At 43.7% G+C, this 23,604-nt stretch overlaps 2 protein-coding genes across 2 annotated transcripts; one reads left to right on the forward strand and one right to left on the reverse strand.

The window, feature by feature from the left end:
• Positions 1-400: 400 nt before the first annotated feature.
• On the reverse strand, positions 401-15,495 carry ppat (phosphoribosyl pyrophosphate amidotransferase). Its single transcript, XM_083766527.1, has 11 exons — positions 14,998-15,495; positions 9,529-9,595; positions 8,646-8,852; positions 7,636-7,748; positions 7,218-7,363; positions 5,398-5,470; positions 4,262-4,413; positions 3,786-3,913; positions 2,321-2,542; positions 1,950-2,070; positions 401-1,420 (listed from the first exon to the last, which is right to left on the reverse strand). The coding sequence occupies exons 1-11, from the start codon at positions 15,138-15,140 to the stop codon at positions 1,245-1,247; spliced, it is 1,548 nt and encodes a 515-aa protein (XP_083622653.1). The 5' UTR covers positions 15,141-15,495; the 3' UTR covers positions 401-1,244.
• paics (phosphoribosylaminoimidazole carboxylase, phosphoribosylaminoimidazole succinocarboxamide synthetase) lies at positions 10,726-23,594 on the forward strand. Its single transcript, XM_083766526.1, has 15 exons — positions 10,726-11,168; positions 11,736-12,212; positions 12,303-12,362; positions 12,471-13,073; positions 13,584-13,658; positions 14,232-14,380; positions 15,793-15,832; positions 16,064-16,261; positions 17,009-17,187; positions 17,717-17,896; positions 18,371-18,484; positions 20,695-20,778; positions 21,691-21,871; positions 22,529-22,687; positions 22,985-23,594. The coding sequence occupies exons 1-15, from the start codon at positions 10,733-10,735 to the stop codon at positions 23,149-23,151; spliced, it is 3,102 nt and encodes a 1,033-aa protein (XP_083622652.1). The 5' UTR covers positions 10,726-10,732; the 3' UTR covers positions 23,152-23,594.
• Positions 23,595-23,604: the final 10 nt, after the last annotated feature.

A 23,604-nucleotide genomic window follows, 5' to 3' on the forward strand; every position in this document is an offset into this window, starting at 1 on the left:
AAATCAGGCTTTATAAGTAACAGCAGTTACAGCAAAGAGTTTTCAGCTCAATTTTGGTCGAAAGAGTTGTGCGTCTTTTCACTTATACAGCATCTTGTATCAAAATATGTGTGAGGTTAAGTCTTGGAAAAACACACATAAGGTGCAAAATCAGACCCAATGATTTTAAAGAGGTTCAGAAACATTTGGTTTACATGGGGCCATGAAAGGACCGCCACAATAATAAGAGCACTAAAGTCTGACATCACGGCCACTAGAGGTCACTATCCCCTAGGTCATATTTGTTACATGGGGAATCTTAGGGCACGTTCGGAAATAGCACACTGTGCAATGCAAACTAATAGATGAGTGCGCATTTCCGAACGGACCCTTAATCTTCCAAAAATAAACACATCAGCTGGGTGATTTTACTCATATGAAGCATCAACTGGCGGTTGAAAAAGTACAAATGTATCCATAGAGTAAGAAAAAATATATAATAATCTCCCTAAACAAGACGTTTGATCAAATGTAACTCAATATAAACTAAAGTGTCACATACTGTACTGTATCTGACAATCACTGCCTGGGCTTATTCGTTTATTTTAGGAACACAGTTCTTATGCGACAAGATCTAAGATTCCCCTATGGGATTTCCAATGTAACAAATATCTCCGTGACCCAGGGGTAGCGGGAGTGACATCAGGACTACGGTACTCCATTGTCTAGTAGTATAACGTGCAATATCACCCTGTTTGAAACAAAGCATACACTCCTGCTTCACATGTTTTTTGAGTAATTGTCATCGACAGTCATCGAAATTGTAAACTAGAGCAGTGGTTCTCAAAGTGGGGTCCAGGGGGTTAGGAATCAAATTGGCCCATATGGTTCTGTAACTCAGTGTACAGTGTCAAGAGTTACATTAACACTCAAAGAACTCAAATGAGGCTCCGTGGCCTTCCTAATGCAGTGGTTCTCAAATGGGGTCCAGGGTTCCTTGAAAGGGTTCCAATAGACCCCTCACCTGTCTGTAACTTAAGAGTTATGGGAGACCCTGACATTAAAAAAAAAAAGTGCCACTGGCTTAATTCATATCAAAGTTAGAGTACCATTGGCTTAATTCATATCATTCTGGGGGGGGGGGGGGGGGGGGGTGCTGAGAAACACTGCCTTAGAGTCAAGGGTCAAGATAGCATGAGCGCTGCCTTCCAGCTCGACTGTGCTCTTGCCGTTGCACGTGTGTGCAGCGGCAAGCAGGCAGGCGGTCACCACTCCAGCTCCACAGGGTATTTCCCTGTCAGACAGGCGGTGCAGTGGCCAACTCTCCGGCGGGGTTTGTTACTGGTGTTGATCATCTCGTCCTTCTCCTGCATGGAGGCGATTCCCCCCTGGACTGCTGACAGCAAGCCCTCCACCGTCAGATACTGTACACTGTCGGCACCTGCATGAAGCATGGTTGGACGAGACAAAGTCTGTTGTGTGCTTCGATTTATTTATTTTCCAAAAGTACATCTTCAAGGTGATTGTGGAATTAAAAAGGTATTGAACGTATATATATACACACACACACACACCGGTATATATATATATATATATATTATTATTTTTCTTTCAATACCTTTTTTTAACAAAATAGATTAGTACGATAATAATCACTGCTGTAGAATGTTTGTTCAATAACAGGGATCTCCCCATCTTTACTAACCAAAAAAATACATTTGCATGTGGGTTGTCAATTTTATCCAAACAAGAGAGAGAACCCGTCTATTCATATCAGCTTCATCACAAAAGTTTGCTCATTTCTTTGTGTCATCATTTCCAATTTCACTCGTTTGTCATGTATCCCGTTCCCGTATCGAGTTCCCCCTCTGATTAGATTAAATTGGTATCCTGAACTGAACATGTATTTTCAGTTTATTAAAGAGCTGTGAGAGATGGGGATTAAAGGGTGCCAGTAACAACGTACTCACCAATGTATCCAGCAATGTCCTGGAACTCAGGCCTGTTGGCGATGAGCTCTTCCTTGGTTGGAATGTTAATACCCATGTAGCACGGGAACCTGATAGGTGGAGAGGCAACTCTGATATGGACCTGAGAAACGACGTAAATATCAATACATACAAAGTGAGTTAGTGAAGATTTAGACAATATCGCCATATCACAATTTAACTTTGGTTCATTGGTTAAATATTTATAAACCCCACAGACAGACCTTTCAACCTGGTGTTCCCATTTTTGACATGTTTATTATAGGCAAAAGAAATTCAACAAAAAAGGAAACAAATCGTGAGGGACACTATAATAATTATTTATTGACATACTGCAGGTTGCACTCACTCACCTCTTTTGCCCCCGCTTCCTTTAGCAATTTTATTATGGGCGAAATAGTATTTCCCCTGACAATGGAGTCATCAATTAGCACCACCCGTTTCCCAGCAAAGTTGTCTGTTAATGCTCCAAACTTCTTGGCCACACCCAGCTGCCTCAGACGGGTGTTTGGCTGAATAAACGTTCTCCCAACATAGCGATTCTTACATAGAACTTCAATGTATGGCAGCCCCGACTGCAGAGATGGGACGGAAGAAAGCAGAGAGAAAATAAATACAAATCCTTTCCAGAGATATGCGGTTGGACACAGGCCATTCTCATTCTGCATTCTTTACTTACCGGTAATGATTTCATTGGCAAATGCTGGTGACCCAGATGAATCATTGCTCAATGATGCATTATATACTACTACTAAGTGACCTTAGCATACCTGTGGCATTTTTTATCCTTTATTTGATAGACTGTTGAGAAGGACAGGAAACAGTGGACAGAGTGGAACGATTCAGCTATTGGGTCACCCCTGTGGGGGGTGGGTGGGTGGGTGTATATATATATATATATATATATATATATATATAAAATATTTTTTTATATATATAATTATTATTATTATTTTTTGCGTTTTAGACACACAAACACAAAAATAGACCTAAAATAATCAGACAACTTCCTTACTGCGCTGCAGTAGTTTGCTATGGACGAATCTGAGGAGGCATTCTTGTTGCGTGCAGAACACCACAGAAGCAGTAGCTGCTGTGCTGTGTTGCTTACCGTGTGCGTTCAGGTAAAAAATGTCGTTATGCAAAGTAGTAGCTAGCTAGCCATTTTGATTTGGGTACTTGACCCAAATCGTTCAAAAAAGGCTGGTGACACGAGGTTAGGTGCGTCTTCTCTTGAATCTAGGGGGACGCGTTCTAGCGTGCACCGTTCTGTACCTGCACGTCTTTTTTGAGTGGTGCAACCACTCCTACAACCAGCAACGTCTGTGTTCACCCGCCTATGCGCCTATGTGTATCTGAGCACCAGTATATGACTATTAGTACCAGTAGGGGCGCTGTGCCAGAAACAGAGAGAGAGAGAGAGATAGTGCTGCTCTGTTGCCTGCTAATATGAGAGAGAGAGAGAGAGAGAGAGAGGAGGAGGAGGAGGGGGGGGGGGGGGGATGGGAGAGGGGAGTTGCACCACTCAGTTCACACAGGTGTGATTTTTTGTACAATGCCGTGGTACTGTGTTCTACAAGCATGACACCACTGGTTGTGAGCTTGTAGATATGCTTTTTGTTGAAAATGTATTCAAGCAAAAGTGGTCAAGGACATACAAGTGTTCCACCCATAGTCGGCGAATCAATGTTTGTGTGGGTGTGAAAACAAATCTAGTCCAGCGGGGGCAGGAAATAACTATCAATTTTGTGTCTTTGTTGGGAGCATTAAGTGGCATTTGTGGAGAACAATGGAAGCGGCTTCCACACAGTCACAGACCTGCTGAGCGTATCCCAGTGCTGCTGGGGTGGCAGACTCTGGCACGGTGCCGACCACATCTGCGTCTGTCGGCGCTTCGATGGCCAACTGCCGACCGCAGCGCTGGCGGACAGTATAAACCATCTGTCCTGCAACACAGTGAGTCAACAAACTTCAAACTATGCAGCACACACACGGGGGGTGAAATGCTTTCACTGCACATGAAAAGGTGTTATTTTCCAGATACTACTAAAAAGCTGTGATGTTAGAGCTGGACGATGTGGACAACATGAAACGTTATTGGCCAAAATTGATGAATGATGTGAAGATAATTTTCTTTTAAATGTTTCAATGTTTCAGTATATTGTCAATTACTTCCATGAGACGGAGAGAGGTGGTGGAGTTAGGTGGTTTCCTGCCGACAGCAACGATACAGTATAATAAAATAAAATAGTTAAGAATGACCTTTGCTATCAATACAATTTAAATATTCCTACCTTCAAATATGGAGTCTGGCCTTGCAAAGTAAACGTATTCAAAAATGCAGAAAGCAGGGAGGTCTCCCTCGGGACGAGGAACAACGGTCAGTGTTTTGACTCCATGTTTGGAGATCTGTGCAATCTCTCCAGGCAGGATTTCCCTGTAATACCTGTCGACCAAAAACAAAAACAGTTCACCAATATATACCTCAAATGACGGACAGTGTTGCTGACTGAAAATAACAGATTTTCGTGTAGTGTGCAGACCTTTTTCTTCACTTATAACAAGCGGACATGGCAACACCGGAGAAATCCATGAAGAACTCTCGTTTTTAACTATGGCACTAAAACTATGCCATCACATTATCAAATGAAATAGTGTTGTATAAAGTACTGAACTTTATTCCTACAAAATCACGACCGTACGTTCAAAGTGAATGAGTGGCTGTCGACCGGAAGTGTTCTGGTGGCCCAAACTGAACGCGGAAGTGTTGGCTGCATAGAGCCCATTAGGAGTTCAGCGTCTTGCTCAAGGACACTTCGACAGTAACTGTCGGAGCCCAGGATCGAACTGGGAACCTCGCGGTTCCCATCCGGCCGCTCTACCGGCTACTCTACCCCTGAGCCACTGCTGCCCCTCATTTTTGGTCACTGTATGGTCACCGGTATTTTGTCACTGTACAGTTCCACATACATGACATTTGTTCTCTGCATTTAACCATCTTAAATATGATACTGTATAGGAATGACTTTTGTGAATGCAAAGAAAAGACAGGAGAAAAGTAAGAAAGACAGAACCTGAGGAGCAAGAAAAGACAGAAACCTGACGAGCCCTACTACAAAATGGGTACATAATTATACATTATCAGTTATCACTGACACTAGTTAACCACATAAACCATATGTACCTCAGTTAACCCCAGGATGCTATACTCCTTTTCGCCCCTCTACAACAAATCGCTTTGCCAAAAACAGCCGATCTTTACTTTTGACAAATGTTTACCAACTATAAGTTCCCAGAGTAGGGGAGATAGGGTTTATTTGGTTAAGGGACATGTTTGTGTTATGATCTCAACCGTGTTAACCGTTGTTTTTGTCTTCGCATTTTTGTGAGACTACTGAACTGTGTGTACATGAGTAATGGTGGAACTCACTTAGCTCCAATGGACTGGAAGCTGCACGACTCTGATGACACCACCCAGCCCTCCGTGTCCCCCTCGCCTGCACCTGAAAGGGTCAGAGAGGTCAGTTAATGATTCACCTGCCTGTGCCATTAACCCAGTGACCCTTGATGAAACAGTCCTGTTTACAGCAGGGGGGGATGTCCCCAATCATGTGATACCCTTGTATACAACAGATAAGTGAGGCCTCTGCTGAATGCAGTGTGATATATGCACTGTAAGGGACCGTGACAAGTAGGTTAAAGTGTGTGGCTTGTAATAGCATGTACAACTACACAAAGTTCCCCATGAATTCTCAGCAGCACGTTACATGCAGGTAACAGGTGCTTACACATGCCATGCTATTCGCTCCATGCTGCATTGATTTACACTAGCAGTGTTGACTACTGCAATACACTTCTCATCGGGAGCCCTAGCAAGAGCATCTAGAACGAGAAGCTCCAGTACATTCAGAACAGTGATGCTAGGATCCTGAGTGTGGAAATACGATCATATCACACACATTCGCTCCACTGCCTTCCCGACTCCTTTAGGAGAGAGTACAAGGTCTAACTCCTTACCCATCAGCAGTGCATCCACAGCAACAACCCCTCCTATCTTATAAGGAACTCATCGAACCCCCGACCTCCACACGCTCCCTCCGCTCTGGAAATTCAAACACACTCAAACCCCAAAAGACGAAGCTCTGCACCATGGGGGACCGGGCATTCTGCTCAGCTGCTCCTTGGCTGCGGAATGACCTCCCTGACCATCTGAGAGCAACATTGTCTTTTGACGCTTTTAAAAAGGGGATTAAAAACCTTTATTTTAAACAAAAGCATTTGCCTAGATGGAATTGATGCCTTTATATGCTTTTTAACTTTTTCTATATATAGGTATAGGTGCCCAACCGCTCCAATGAACAGCTCTGTGTGTCTGTCCGTATGTCTATTTGAGTACGGATGTGTGTATGTCTGATTGTCTGTATGTCTACTCTACTTAGTACGGACAGCTGCTGGGTGACCTAAAGTGGCACTGTTGCACCGCTCAGTTCACACGGTGTGATTTTTCTTGCAAGTAGCACCTTGAGATTTGTGTCAAATATAAAGTGTGTTACAAATAAAATGTAGTATTATTATTATTATTAGCAGTGACAAGAGCTACAAATCGTTAGCCTGGTTAATAAACCAGACTAATATCGCACGGACCGCGGGATATTAGTCTGGGGAGGCTCAGCTTGGATTTCATTTCCAGGGGGGGGGGCGGGTAGAAACATTTTCTCTTTGACGCAATTGGTCAGAGCTACTGTCAGTCAAAGGTCTCAAGCATTGAAAGTCACTGTACCAAAGCCCGCCCATATTGCATACCGTGTCCCGATTGGCCGCCCCATTTCTCTGGTGTAGGAAATGGGCGTACAATTGAGCCTCTCCAGACCGTAAGACCGTAAATTTATTTTTGCCAACGGCTGATTCGGTCTGGTTTATTAACCAGGCTAACAAATCGTGTGATGAGCTACACAGTCTGAAGTTTTGCTCAATGCACTTGTGTGTGAGTGCGACGAGCAAGAAAATGATGAAAGGAAACAGCTTAGGTTCAAAAGAACAGGGAACTAACTGGCTGATGGCAAGAATGAGTCCCCCCCCTTTATAAACAGGAGTTGTGCAAAGAGAGAAGACAAATGGAATAGGGGAAACAAAACCATATGATTGGCTGACGATTCACAGTGCCATGGCAGCGGTGAAAAAAAGGCTCAGGGTCAGGGAATTGAACCTGTACATTCTGAGCCACTGTCACTCAAATACACAAAATAGTACCGGAATTGTGAAGTTTAGAGACGGGGACGAGTCGTCCTAGGCAGAGGGGTCTGTTTCCGTATGGATCACGGACAGCGTAGATGACGTCTTTGTGCATCACCAGCAGAGAGTAAGACGTAGGAGTCTCCATCATCAGATTCTTAATTCTGCAATATAATTAAGAACAAACAAATTATTTGAAATATGCTATATGCAGTAGGTTAAATGGACTGGATGTTCAGGAAGGTTCCCCTGCAAAGTGACTTGCTGTGACAATTGCTACTTTTAAACGATTTAATTTCTTTGTGAATAAATTGCACAGGGCAGACAAGACAAATAACTGAAATATTGAAGACATGACTAACATATTTAATATGTCAGTCAAAGCCAATCTTGGGGTGTTGAACATTTTTCACCGTGGAAAGGAAAGCCCACCTACCTGGCGACCCAGTCAGGTACATCCAGCTCCTCCATAGGTGGAGTCAACGACAGCAACTGAGTGATGAGCTCACTGTCTGAGCTAGTGGACAGGCCTACACCATGACGCATCACCTGCAACACACACACACACACGCACAACAACCATAACATGTACGACGGTAATTGGATATTGACTATCAGTGAGGAAGAACTACTCAAGCTTTTTAGCAAAACCACAATGTATGTAGATATTTTACATATTAGTAGAAGTAGCAAAAGTACAAAAGTATTGGCACAATGCCAAATAAACATTCTTGTTATGCAGAATGGCCGATTTCACGATCACTGGATTGTAATTAGTAGTGGCACTACAAACCCATTAACACATCAATGGACTACTGTAGTGTAGTGCATTGATGTGTTAATGTTTCGGCTGGTAAAGGTGGGGATGAATTTAATTACAATGTGCGGCTGTGTAGCTTAGCCTGTAACAATAAACGATCATTTATCACTTAAAGGGTCAGGACAACCCCCAGTAAAAAAAGTACAAGAAGTATCTGTGTCATTTTACATGTTTGCGTCAGCTATTAAAAATAGGAGACATAAAAGATCATTGTGCTGCAAGCTTATATATAGATATATCAGCTATTTTTTTTTTATCTTGAAAATGTGAGAACTACTGATTTAGAGGGCATTCATAGAATCGGCCTCAGGTCTTAATGGGTTAGAATTGTACTAAGTAGTGTGCTTGTGAGTAAATGTACTTGTTTACTTCCCACCACTGCTGATTTCATAGTGATGCATAAGCATCACACCATGACTGGACCATACAACGAGACGTGTAAGCATTGCAGGCTGCTTTGTCATACAATGCACATGTCCAAGCACCTTCTAAAATAGGACGTTTCAGTTTTTACGATGTTCCACCAAGTGGTAAACTAGGTATACAATGTGCAAAGAATGTCATGAATGCAGGCTAATGGCAGAGCTGTGCCGTGCATCAGGCTCTGAATTCCAGACAATGCTAACCTTTTTGCGCAGTGCAGACGCATTGACCAGCTCTCCGTTGTGCGCTACAGCAATCTTGCCATGCAGAGTGTCCACCACAAAGGGCTGGCAGTTCTGCAGCTCCGAGTTTCCCGTGGTGGAGTAGCGGTTGTGGCCTATTCCCAGGTTACCATTGCGAAGTTTCAACAAGGCTTCTGGTGGGAAGGCAGTGCTCACCAGCCCCATGCCCTACGAGAATGAAAAGGAGGTGCAGTGTTAGTGGAGTTGGACATGCAATGCATAAATACATTTGAAGCTTACGCACTTTCAACCCGGAGACCCTATTTTGGGGAATGCCATTATATGGAAAAAATGTCCACAGATTTTGGCAAAGTTTTATTTACTTTTCACACAAAAAAAGAAGCAGATTTACAGGCGCAGAATGAGTTGTAAATCGGCAAATTCTATTTTTGGCCTAGAGCTTTACAAAATCTCAACACGTCACGTTGTGTTCTTGTATATCTTTTATATATTGCCCTTTTAGCTGAATGTTCGCTGAAAAGGGAAACTAGGGATCAAATGGTAACCTATTGTGGTATATTTTCAAAGTATCCATCCACTATCCTGCACATTGAACAGTAAAACATTAGCTTATGAATTTCAAGTTTTAAAGCAACACAGTATAATGTCCAAAGCTTTTAAACAGTCAAAATAAAAATCAATCCGGAATGTGCAATTGTGATTCACATGAAGCGATGGTCGATAAGCTCACCATCTTCATTGTGACCGTAGTTGTGCTAAACTTTTTCTTACGCGAAATGTGAGTCCATGCATTTATATGTTGTGTGTTTCCTCTGCACTCAACACAATCACTACACACAGACACATTTGAATGTGATGGCATGCCTGCAAACTGCAGGTTTACCTTGAGGGCTGTGTATGTTGGTGTACTGGCTCCATTACATGTGACAATTCCAGCACTTTCCTGGCCCCTATGAAGGCACAAACATTCACATATAAATGAATTATTATCGTTATGATACATTGTGACATTATTACAGTTAACTTGTATAATATTCCAAGCTTTACATTTCAGCCATTTAAAACTGAAAGCATGAAACTCAGATACTAGGGGGATGCCATACTGTGTAGTGTGTCATAGGCTGAATAGTCACCTCCCACTTCACATTCAGTTGATCCCATGATCTTTTGTGGCCAGATGTAATTTCCTGCGGTCTAGTAGGACTATAGTAAATAAAGAAATTGCCATAACATTTTGTAAATAATACATATTTATCCACTTATTTGAATGCCCCAACCCCTCGTCAAAAATAGCTAAAATCGTTAAAGTGAAAGAAAGCTGCAAATGAAAAAATGTTAACACTCATCTTTTACTTTCTCTAAAACATGAACCATGGTTGAAAGAAAAAAAGAAAGTTTTCTTTAAACACGTGTTTGTGTAAATAAATCTATGGGTTATCCCACTATAAAATCATGAAGTGCATGAGGACTCTTGCAGAGCCCTTTATATATCCTTTCCATAAGTCAGTCTTGTGCAGCCTGTCATGTTTTACCCTGCTGTCGTTTTATAACCCGAACTGGAACTACTAAATCAGCCTAGGGTAATATCGCAATTTAATCTGCCTCCTTTAAGCCGACACACTTTTCGACTGTGAGCCTTAATAACAGGCGTGTGAAGATTCAAGGAGGCACACAAGCTCTCAGCGATTCCAGCAGTCTGAACAAGCTTCTTCTTGCTTCATGCCAAACGTTTGTGGTTCACCAAACCAGTTTGATGAGTGTGGTATCCCAGTAACGACACAGAGCTAAGCGGATGTTTGTGCAATGCGTATGTGAGCTGCAGAGTGCAGACAGTGTGCCTTATATAGAGAGCCGTCTTGCTGCAGCTCCAGGCAGCCTATTCGCTGAAGCTATGCTTCTCAGATTACAGTGGTTCCCGCCCCCCCGCACCACACAGCTTAAGCCAGTAGTGAGGCCGCTCCATTCCACACAGGGCGTTCCTTACAGGCTTAACCGCCCGGTTGCCTAGGGAACCGTGCAGCAGAGAGGGTAGAGAGGGCGGGGGGATGGGGGGAGAGGGGGAAAGCGTTTCCAGGTCAGCTCAAAACATGGAGAGGCGAGCAGAGACACAAAGAGGAGGAGGTCTCGAGGAGGTTATGGAAGTGAACGGCGGGTCGGCGGCCGAGAGGCAGTGGGGGGAGACGGAGGCTCTCGCCCTGCTCTCCGTGTGCGAGGAGCTGGGAGCTGCGCAGCACGCCGGGGAGAGCAGCAGCAGCAGAGCCACGTTTGAGTTGATGTCAGAACGCCTGAGGAGGCTCAGTGTGGCACGCAGCTGGAGGGAGTGTCAGGCCCAGTGCAGGCGCATGGGGCTGCCGCAACAGAGCAGGAAGACTGCAGAGCTATCAGCAGCCACTTCACAGCAGCAACAACAACACTACAGCACCCATCCCCCGCTGACCTCTGCTGCTGGGGGGTCAACAGAGAGCTGGGAGGAGGAGGAGGAAGGAATAGCGGCCTCAGGGGGCGCTGTTACCATGCAGGAAGGTAACTGTCAACACAAACACTCACTGGCATCCCTTTTCTGGGGGTGAACTTTTGGTTAAAAAAAAAAGCAGATCGAACAAGCTCACAAGAGATATGGTGTAGAGTATACATAGACTCTACACCATATCTCTTGTGAGCTTGTTCGATCAGGTCAGCTGAGTATCCCCAGTATTTGCCTCTACAGTCTACACTGTAGACTGTAGAGGCAAATACTGGGGATACTCAGCTGACCTGATTCTAATGGATCTTATGGATTTTACACTGTACCATCCTGGGTGAGTGTAAATATGACCCATAAAGGTTACAGTCCAGGTTAAATTGACACTCAGGATTTTGCAATATACTTAAAATACAAACTTTTGATTAAAGCTGCACCATGTAACTTTGCTCTTCTGCCCTGGATTTGAACCCAAATTGACTGTATATTTTATTAACATACTGGACAAATTTAAATTTTATTAATTCAAAAAAGTTATACAATTTTTTTAAAGATCAATCTTTTGCTACAAATGTTTACTAAATTATGTACATCATTATGTATGTCACAGAAAACATTTGTTTGTACAGGGATCAAAGCTCATGGCCACGGGGGTCTCACTTACTCTCAGTACGTGGCCAGAGAGGGAGGCCGGCACTGGACCGACGAGGAGGTCCGGGCGCTGCTGTGTGTCTGGGCCGACCGGCGGATCCGGCAGCGCCTGAGGGGCACACTGCGCAACAAGTCTGTCTTCCAGGAGATGGCCCGCCAAATGCAGAGAGGCTTCGGAGTGGTGCGCAACTGGAAACAATGCCGGACCAAGTACAAAAACCTCAAGTACGAATACAAGACAGCCAAGAGTGCTCAGGCGGCCGGAGGCGGTGGAGCTGGAGGCCCGGGGAAGTACATGAAGTTTTTTGATGAGGTGGAGGCCATCCTGCTAGACAAAGAGCTGGAGAACGTCCCCCAAGAAGACCTGCATGACGGAGAAACGGCAGCAGGCAGGTGGAGGTTGCCGGCAGAGACCACCACAGATACAAATGAACTGGTGATAGAAATTGATGATGGTGAGTATTCAGTCTGAAAGGTGCAAGTACACAGACGATTGTAAGACAATGTCTGCCTTCATGCTCTGTCTGTACACATTCTCATTTCAGACGACAACAGTGACGAGTACGACATTGATGTTGAGACAGAGGGAAGGTGGAATGGAGCAGGTAGGCTGAATCAACTTTGGCAAATATCTGCAACAATCGATGCGTTCTCTCATTATGTTGCACTCTGCTGCTCTGAATGCCAATCCCTCATCCACATTCCATCCACAGATCTGTCCACCTCTGGCCAGTTCCATGTGGTCACGGTGTCGGATACAGGCCGCAACTGGAGCGACCAGGAGGTGCGGGCACTGATCCAGGTTTGGTCCGAGGAGTCCGTGTGCAGACAGCTGGAGAGCTCCACCAGGAAGAGGGACATCTTCGTCCAGATCTCTAATAGGTTGATGCAGCAGGGCGTTGAGCGCGACTGGAAACAGTGCCACACCAAATACAAAAACCTCAAGTACCTGTACCGCTCCCTCCAGAGGGGAAAGGCGGATAGCACCCATAGCACAGATCCACGACGCCTCATGAGGTTTTATGACGAGGTGGACGCCATTATGAATCACGCAGATAACACATCGTCACCCCGCGCAGGATTTGTAGAACAAACAGAGTCTTCCGGGTTAAGTGTGTTGGCCAGCTGCGAGAGCAGCCTTACAGAGGTCAATATGGCCCATGTGGATACAGCAACTTCAGTTGTTGAAGTAACTGAAGGAAGAACTGCAAATCCTGAGTTCAGCACATGTCCAAGCCTAGAACTTTCACTACACAATGCAGAGTCAAAGCCAAACAAGGGAGGCTTGGATCAACAACTACAAGGATTCATTTTGAGTGAGACCCATTTTCTAATTCATCCCTATCCATGCCTAATGAGAAATAAGTAGTCATCATTCTAGCCAACCAGAGCAGAGGTGCCATGCTGGGTATATTTGCCACAACAATTAGTTTAGTTCAGTTGAGTTTATCATAAAGGCAAAAATAATAAGACACATGCACAATATTTCATAACATTAGTATATATTTTTAACTTTAGTGTGAGGAGTGTGAAATAGTTTACATTGACATTTTAACGTGAGATTATACATTATTCAGTGTTATGTTAGCATCCCCAGTATCACATTTTGTGTTTTGTTGAAAAGTTGAAATGGCCCGCTCAAGACAAGTTTACAACGGAAGAATTCTTGACACAGCTCCAGTATTCATCTCTAGGGTTCATGAATAACCACTAACCCTCTAAACACCCCTGAGGATCCTTACTACAGTCCTCCTAATATTATGCAACTTCAAAATGAAAATTATTAGCCCAAAGCCCCTAAAATAGTTGTGCGTTGTACTTTGCAGAGAAAGCTGAAACTAGGTCAGGAGATGCCATCATGCCAACAGTCAGAGGTCTGAAGAGGAAAGCTATGGACCAAGGTATGACCTCATTGACCTGTGCTCTTCGTGTTAAAAAAAGGTTGTAAGTCATGAGAAAACAGTTATAGGGTCACAATGACCCCCAGGCTTTATAATATGTAAGTCATGTGACTTGCCCTACATGAAGCCTGCTAATCAAATGATGGTATTAAAAGGGGAGGGTGACTCTTAACTTCTGACAAAGGGGGAATAATGTACTGTAGTTCTTTATTACAGACCATGTACTCTGAACTTCACTCATGATGGCCATTCCTACCGCATTATGTTGGCTCTTTATATGCATTGCTTAAATCTAAAGGAAAAAGGCAATTTCTGCCTTGGGGTGGGACACACAAATCGATATGTCGTACATGCAATACTATTTGAGGTAGCCTATGTTATGAATATACTGTACTGTATGATTATTTTATGAATTAGCCCTTGAGAAGCTGCTGTTAACATGTAAGGGGCCAGGATGCACATTTACCTCTTATCAGGTGCTCTGATAATTGCATACATACTTATGTTAGTAGTATTGTATTTCTATGGCAAAAATAGGCAGAAATATGTAATATCTTGTTCTTTTATTTTCAGATGCCACAAACAGAAAAGTAAAAAGAATGGACAATGGGCCTGTTGATGCTGAGTCTGTGTGCAAACTGGAACAGGAGGATCACATCCCTATAATAGAGATGAATTCAGTTTGTTCAATGGCAGCGCCTAATCATCTAACAGAGAGACAGGTATGACAGCAACTGATGTTGTAACACAACATGACACACATCCCATCACTGTTGTTCACATTAGTTACACCATGTGAATGTCATCATGTTTCCCACGCCAGGCAACACAATTAGCACACAGTCTCTCTCTCTCTCTCTTAATATGAATTATGAATTATTGCAAAATGTGAATGAAAGGACAGTTGTTTTCTTTATTGAGAATGGGAGTTATGGCACCAAGGGGCACATTGTGAAAGAAAGCATGAGTAAAAGTTGTGTGATTGTGTCGTTTTCAAGACTCAATTTAACTCATCAGAATGAATTTCATAAACCATGAACCTAAATGCTCGGTTGTTTGAGTTCAATCATGTCGTCCTTTTAAACCAGTGGTCCAAGGGCCAAATAACTTCCAAAACAGAGGTTCGTCAACATTGTCATCATTTTTTATTTTATTTGAATAGCCCAAAAATAAAACATAGTGCCTAAACTGTTCCTCCTGGACCTGTGGAGTAGCTCTAGTCCATGTGGGGACCCCTGGACCCCCCCCCCCCCCAAGGGCCCGTGGAGGGTCCCCACTTTAAGAACCCGTTTTTTATTATTATTAACAACACATCAGACACCCCCGTCCATTGACATACCTGTGTTGTAAGGCTATCAGTCCCAAAGTGAGGATCTGGGCCACTTCCAGCTGCGTGGGCCACTCTCCAGCGGCCACGCATCCGAACACGCCGCACTCCTCTGCCATGCCCGACTCCTCGAACTCCGACTCCTCGAACTCCATCCTCGGCTTGTCCTCCTCGCTGCTCCCGGCCTTGGTCCTGGTTGTCTCGTGCTCCTCTACCCTCCTACCGTGACAGATTGTTAAGAGTCTGCAAGCGAGCCACGTGCTAAATAATAGACACCACAGTTCACACACTACGTTCTACGCACGGATACAGGACCACAGGGACATCTTTTTTCCCCGACTCAAATACTTGACTTATCGTTAGATAAACCAATTCGACCCGGCCGCGAGCATCGTTGGTCTTCCTCGTCCTGATACAATGTATCGATTAACAGGTTGAGATGTAAAACCCGTGGCGGCGACAACACAGTCGCCCGATGGAAGATAAACACATACAAAGCTGCCAGTTCTGCCACATTTGTGGTGGAAGTGATGGAAAAGTTTTCACCCCACGTGTCGAGCAGTGCGATGCCGTGATTGGTGGCGTGTGGGCCGTCGGTGGGTTGTGATTGGAGCGGTGTGTCGACGGTGGGCTCTGATTGGATGAGACCCACATCCCGCACTACTACACTTCCATGTTCGCCTAGCGTGCAGCAACTCTCTGCTTTCTTCTCATCCCCCTCGCAGGACACCATAACTTTTTGTTTGCACGTTCTGAACTTTTTGTTACGGTATTTGATATTTTAAGCTTTTGTGTGTTTTCTTCCAGCAATACAGATTTTCCAAGACTACAATGGCCTCGACACAAGGTAGGCTTTAAGTTAATTTGCTCGCCTCAGGCATCCTTCCATTCAAGCCAGTGTGCTTGTTTTCTCCCAGACGTTTTCTGTCTGAAACCAAAAGTATTTTGTTGAACATAGCTTGTAGATTGACTACTTACGGGACGCGGCATACTGCTTAACCAATGTAGGACCCAAGTTGACAACCAGTCATTTAATGGTGCAATTTATGTATGGCCTGTGTTTTTATTTCTTCTTTAGAACTGAGAATTGGCGAGAAACTGAACGAGGGGAAGACTAAACAGATCTTCGAGCTCCTGGACCAACCCGGGTCGGTGCTGGTCCAGTCCAAGGACCAGATCACCGCCGGCAATGCCGTAAGAAAGGATCAGATGGAAGGCAAGGCCGCCATCGCCAACAAAACCACCAGCTGCATTTTCCAGTTGCTGCAGGAGTCAGGTGAGAGAGGGACTGGAATTAATTCATAACTATTCGCGTTATCAATGTAGTTTTGCACTTAATCTATAAAGAGTATCTAAGAGTTAATTGGCTAAGTGTAACCCATGTGTCCTTCATAAGTGTGGGTCCATGTGTCACCGCGATTGTGGCAATTGCTTTCTTGTGACTTGAGACCTAGCTGCACATCATTAAGAATCAGAACGTGACCAGTAGTTACAACACTCACGCTTAATCTGAGAGCAGGCATGGCTTTCATGGGCAAATTAGCAATCCTTCAACAATTACTGAGAGTAAATGTCTGTAATTGAAATTTTAGTGTTTGATTAAAGACTTGATACTCTTCAATTTGTTCTATATCGGTCATGGGACAAGAGTCACAGCATATTACGACTGCAAATCGAGTATTGTCCGGTTGTAAAAGACTGATTTGTAAAGTAAACTTGTGGCATGAAAGTTATGGTGGAGTCAGGTGTGTGTGTGTGTGTGTGTGTGTGTGTGTGTGTGTGTGTGTGTGTGTGAGTGTGTGAGAGAGAGAGAGAGAGAGACTGGGGGAGGAATAACGTATTTATTCACAAATGTATACATAATTCGTATATAGCCTACACATAATTGTGTGTAAAGTGAAAGATATGATTTATCCTCAGGAACTATTTACTTTTTTTTTTACTAGATGTACAGATCGTGTATGTAACTACGTATGTATAGTAACAGTTGAATGTTTTTGTTTTAATTTGTAATGGTCCACAGGCATTAAGACTGCTTTTGTGAAGAAGCACTCGGACACAGCGTTCATTGCGGCACGCTGTGAAATGATTCCCATTGAATGGGTGTGTCGCAGAGTCGCCACCGGATCCTTCCTCAAGAGGAACCCAGGAGTGAAAGAGGGCTACCGCTTCTCTCCTCTCAAGATGGAGATGTTCTTCAAGGTGTGCAAGTCGTGCATCATTCCCTCTGGGCTGATACAAATCACTGTGCAATTTGTTTAATAAGTCTTTGACATTTTAAGATCAGTTTTTATCTCCCCCCCAAGATTTGCCTCGACTTTTCAAATAAGTCCAATGTCCACCACCCTAAAATGCATTAAACACTACCATAATTGCTGGTGTGTTCAGAGCCAGTTTCTACAACCATTAGACTCTGGTTTAAACCACACCACACATCAACAGGACGGTGAAATAGACCAGACCACAGAGTCAGTGGCTGGACAAGCACTGCTTTCCATACATTATGAAGGAAACAAAAGTAACTGGACGTTTTTGTACACTTTTGAGTAAATGAACACTGAGCATTTTACACTGTAGATTGGGGTTTCAGTATAGTTAAGTTCAGTGACTCAACTCTTTATTTTTTATTTCAAAGACGCACAGTTTGATACACATTAGCCACTTGACTTCAAAGTAACTGTCCCTGTGAATTCAACCTCAAACCTTTCCCCCGTGCAACGTGTTGCTGTAGGATGATGCCAACAACGATCCACAATGGTCGGAGGAGCAGCTGCTGGAGACAAAGTTTTGCCTGGCTGGGATCACCATTGGCCAGTGTGAGGTGGACATTATGAATCGCAGCACAGTGGCCATCTTTGAGATTCTAGAGAAGGCCTGGGCCACCCAGAACTGCACTCTGGTTGACATGAAGGTAACTATGTGGTTATTCACTGCCCTCTACTGGTCAAGTGGGGTCATGGTGCCTAAAGCTGAATTCCAATACCCCAAATCTCAGTCACTCGCTCACTCACACTCGGTCACTCTGGCATGGTGGTGTTCCGGTGAAATTGGTGACCTTCTGAAATATGTGACAATCGTTTAGAGTAGAATTTATATAACGTCATTGTCCCAACATAAATCATTGCAATTTCTTTATTAGCAGAGTTCAACCTATATCGGTATTTAGGCCACATATTTAAAGACCTCCATGTAAGTTATGTAAAGTCCATGAGATGATCACAATATTTTGGCTGGTCACCAATTTAACTGTAACACCGGCATGCTGGAGTGACCAAGTGTGAGAGAGTGAGTGGCTGAGATTCTGGGTATTGGAATTTGGCTTAAGCATTCGGTTAGCTGGGAACTGGGATGACCCAAGAAACTGATGTGCTGCTTTTTGTCACAGATTGAGTTTGGAGTGAATGTGACCACTAAGGAGATCGTCCTGGCTGATGTGATTGACAATGACTCATGGAGGTTGTGGCCAGCGGGAGACAGAAGCCAGCAGAAAGATAAGCAGGTGAGGATTTATGAATGTCCTTATAGTCTGTCATTATATCGTTGTGGCTTTCACACTAAGCGATTGGTCGCCGACTAGGCATCACACTGCAAGAGTTCACCAAGATAAGATCCAGACCCGATATAGGCTACACCATTTGTTTTTTTATTCCAATTCATTTTGACATCTCACGCACGTGCAGGATACAAGCGTGAGACCGACACAGGGCGCTGAACGCATCTCTCTCTCTCTCTGCGTGCATGGCTGCACGCCACACACACAGGAATAGCCAGGCTACACAGGGCGAAATGTTTGTGGTAGCCTACGTTCATAGCGAGACAGGACGTTAAATCTTGATTTTCATTAAATGACTCTCCCTCCGTATGTGTGCGCGTGCACACAGCGCACAAGGTCCAAAAGTTTGCTCTGCACTGTTTATTCCGATGTGCTTTTATCAACATTATTCAAGTGAAATGCGTTGGTTTTATAGACTATTTAACAGCAACGTGGGCTAATATAGCTTGCATGTACGACACAGGAAAGGGATTTACCCAAGGAATAAAGGTTATATATATATATATATATATATATTATCATCTATCGATGCAGTCGACACGACAGACAGACATAGTGTCAGTGAGCACAGCTGTCCTGTGCTCTCATTGGCTGTAATGCAGGACTTCTCAACCCATTTCATACTGTACGATGTCCAGTCGGTGACGGAGCCAAATATCAACCCTGCTTGATATTCAGATGCGGTTGGTTGCCTTTCACACACAGCGAGCAAAACCTCTGCAATCAAAGCCCGATCCTGCGTCAGATCGGGAGTTTTGTCGGCGAGCTCCAAAAATGGCCCCCGACAGCATAATCGGAGCAAATATCGTACAGTGTGTACGAGCCATTAGCAAATCGTTGCTGTCGGGTGAAAAGTTGAAAACCTTGTATGTCCAAAAGCGTTAATTTTCAGGAAATGGAAAAAAATTACATTAGAATGGATCCAATGTAGTTATTTAGTGAGACACAAGCTCTTGTTAATACCGGTACTTTTCATTGGTTCCGTATTTATTTATTTTTCAAAAGTGTTAAAATATAGCAAAATTAACCACTCTACAAGCTTGTAGATCACTGGTTATTTTAGGTATCCTACTTTTGCGCGACAAGTATAACAATGGCAGTGGTTGTGGTTTAATGACAAACTAGGGCATTGATTTACAAATGTAAAAAGTTGAAATATGAAGAGCAAGGTTTCTGCCCTTCAGCAACAACATGTACTGTCATTGGCTACGTTTACATGAAGGGTGATCATTCCGAATAAATACTTCCGAATAAAATACATCCGATGTAATATTTTTTGCCGCGAGTTTACATGGGAAATGGTCATTCCGAATGAGTGTTTATATGGAGAAGTGATAGAAGACATGATACATGTTAAATCACGTGAAACTACGCCATCTGTTGGACACATAAAATATAGGCAGTGCATTCATTGTGACTTTCAGACGAAAGACGACACTTTGAAATCCCATCATTTCATTCCGCAGTAGTTTTGAGGCTGCTGCTTGGATAGGGACGGACATACATGTTTACCGTCTTTTTTTCCCCACCTGCTCCGCTGGGAAGGTGATCATCTCGTTTTTATGTGTAGCCTACTTTATTATCTACAGCACGGCCAGGGCACGCAACACACTGATTATTATTGTATCGGGTCGCTCGTTATTTTTGAGAGAGAGAGAGAGAGAGAGAGAGAGAGAGTGTGAGAGAGAGACCGTTGAACACACACACACACACACACACACACACACACACACACACACACACACACACACACACACACAAAATTCACGAAATAACGCGCTCTATGTGCAAACTCCTCGGCGCGCCTTGGATATGAGGCTTATGAGCGCCTTGGAGTTGGAGCGCAATGGAAATGAGCATGCTCAGAAAGACCAGAATGAATTTACATCCGAAGCAGTGTATACATGAGTCCAATTTTCTTTCAATCGCATTGAAAATCGGAGTAATCCGGCCAGTGACATCGGAATGGTTTTTAGATCGCATCGAGCGTTTTCATTCGGATGTAAGTTTTTGTAGGTGTTTACATAACAACGTTTAATAGGATTGAACTTCTATTCGGAATGAAAAGGGGATTTAACTGCTCATGTAAACGTAGCCAGTGTTTGAGCTACTTCTCTATGGAGACTGTCTAATCAATGACGTTTCTGCTTCCTCAGGTGTACCGGGACCTCAAAGAAGTGACACCCGAGGCCATGCAGGTGGTGAAGAGAAACTTTGAGTGGGTCTCTGAAAGGGTCAAGGTACACTGACTGACTAAACCCAGTTAACCCCCTCCCCTCTCTAATATTGCTGAGCAGTTTTCACTTTAACCCCAGACATGAAATTATCAGCTTTGTTTTCTTGTCGGAACAGGCCCCAATGTTTGCCCAGAATCAACATGTTGTAATGACATACTGTGGTGGAATATTTACTTGGCCAGATTTGTAGTACTATTTCAGACATGACACATATGACACAAGTGTCCCCAGCGACCCACAGTCAACCTCATTGACCTTATTTTTCGGGAGGTCAGGGAATCGAACCCTGACCTCCCAGTCTCAGGGCGGACACTCAACCGCAAATCCACTGAGCTTATAGACCTTTCAAATAAGTACCATGTTTTTCAAATGCATTAAACACTATTGCTGGTGTGTTCAGAGCTAGTTTCTACAACCATTAGACTCTGGTTTAAACCACACCACACAGCAACAGGATGGTGAAATAGACCAGACCACTATCTGCAGAGTGGCTGGACAAGCACTGCTTTCCATACACTATGAAGGAAAAACAAACAAGAAAAGAACATAAAGGAACTTCATATCTAGGAGACTAGATATTATCTGCGATTTTGGATATCATAGTATCGTGGCATAATTGTTGTCTTTCCTGGTTTAAATTACTTAAGCCCCATTTTATACTTTGAAAAGTCGGGTCCAAAACTTGCTTTTCAGGATTCAAGTAAAAAAATGGCAAAGGTAGTAGATCTCCAAGCAAAGAGTTCTATGCAGCCCCTTTTGAGCTTGAGGATATGCTACTTTTTGTGACACTACTATGATCAAGTAGGGCATTCATTTAAACAAAAAAAAGTTGGCGATAAGAGGTTTCTGCTCGACAGCAACGATCTGAACTCAGTAGTTGTAATGAGGACTGTGTTTTGGTGCTGGTTTCCTCAGCTGCTTATGGAGCCCCAGGCCAGTGGGCGGGTGGTGGTTCTGATGGGTTCTACCTCGGACATGGCTCACTGTGAGAAGATCAAGAAGGCCTGCACATTGTACGGAGTCCCCTGCATCCTGAGAGTGACCTCTGCTCACAAAGGACCAGATGAGACGCTTCGCATCAAGGCTCAGTACGAGGGTGAGCAACCTCACGGTGCACATGTGCAACAGTTAACTAATCGATTCAATTGATTATGAACAATCGATAAAGTAAGTCCATAAATTGAGTAATGATCTGTCCCTGTTTTGGGCATGTCATTATAGGTGAAATATATGGTGAAAATACTATAGACTAGATTATATATGGTGAGAATAGGCTTGTAGATCGGCTATGTAGCATTTACACTATTTTTGCGTGCTGTGATTAGGCCCTTGCAGCCCTACAACACTCCTAACATGAAGAGGCTTTAAGCGCACAGCCAAAAAATAACAATAAAAGCCAGCGCTCGATGTCCTTTCACAAGCGTACGCTATTGAATGCTGATTGTTGTTTATCCTGGTGAGGAAAATAAGATTGAGAAAGGACATTATTGATTGCTGGCTTGCCTTGCTCTTTTGTTGATTGATTTCTACATTTGGCTTCTGTCAGGTTATCAACAGACACCACTGTCAATAAGCCAGTACTCAACCCCTGACCTCAACAGGGAAATAAGATGTCACATTGTTAGAGGGACCTGTCCCTGTGCAGAAGCATTCTCAGGGGTGGGCCGTGAACTCCTTTGATATTTTCAAGTGGGCCCTGATCCAGGAAAAGGTTGAGAACCACCGGTATATTCACCGCTGCACTGTTTTTCAGGTGATGGTGTCCCAACCGTGTTTGTGGCTGTGGCAGGCAGGAGCAACGGGCTCGGTCCTGTGATGTCGGGGAACACTGCTTATCCTGTCATCAACTGCCCACCACTCACTCCAGACTGGGGGGCACAAGATGTCTGGTCATCTCTCCGCATGCCAAGCGGTAAGCACACTGTACTTATGTTATAATGTACAGAACACTTGGTACATTTGTCATTTTCACAAGCATATCGTTGCTGTTGAGCAGAAACTTTCTATTTCCATGTTTCATTTTTTTTACTTAAGTAAAACAAAAGCTTGTGCCTAAATTTCTTCATTGGATCCATTGAAACACATGTTTATTTTTTCCATTTCCTGAGAAGTACCGGTAATGGTTTTGGCCGTGCATACACGGTTTGTTATGATTGAACCACCTGGAAAAAAGAGAAATTAAGTGTAACCTCCAATTTCTCCTGTGAAGGTCTCGGCTGCTCAACCGTCCTCTCCCCTGACGCTGCTGCCCAGTTTGCAGCCCAGATCTTTGGGCTCAGCGACCATCTGGTGTGGTGCAAGCTGAGGGCCTCCATGCTCAATACCTGGGTGTCTCTCAAGATTGCCGACAAGAAACTGCAAGCCTGCAGCCTCTGAACCCAGAACCCCACTCCCATTTTAGTCCTGAATGTTTACAACTAAAGCCTGATTGACGCTTATTTGCGTGCTGGTGTCGTGCACCGAAAATATCCAGTCTATTTGATATTTTTGAGCTTGTATTATATTTACGGTACGGTGTGCAACACCAACACGCAGCTAAGCATAAAAAAAGCTTAGGCGCTTGAGCTCTTAGGCGTGTTCCAGTGTCTGTCTGCCTCGTCTTTTTTTGTACCATGAATAGCTCACTAACTTGTGGATCAGAAGTCCCGACATGCTTCAAAAAAATCATTCCATTAAAAAGAAAGTTTATTGAACTTGAGTAGTTCTTTAATGTAGCAATATCTTTTGAGAATTCAACAGATCTTAAAGAGCTCGATACGTGGTTGCCGATACGATACATGGATGATATTCGTCAATAAATTGGATCTGTGTGAAACATATATGCGGTAT

This window comes from Protomyctophum parallelum, assembly GCF_964188405.1.
Source record: "Protomyctophum parallelum genome assembly, chromosome: 6".
Classification (NCBI taxonomy): Eukaryota; Metazoa; Chordata; class Actinopteri; order Myctophiformes; family Myctophidae; genus Protomyctophum; species Protomyctophum parallelum.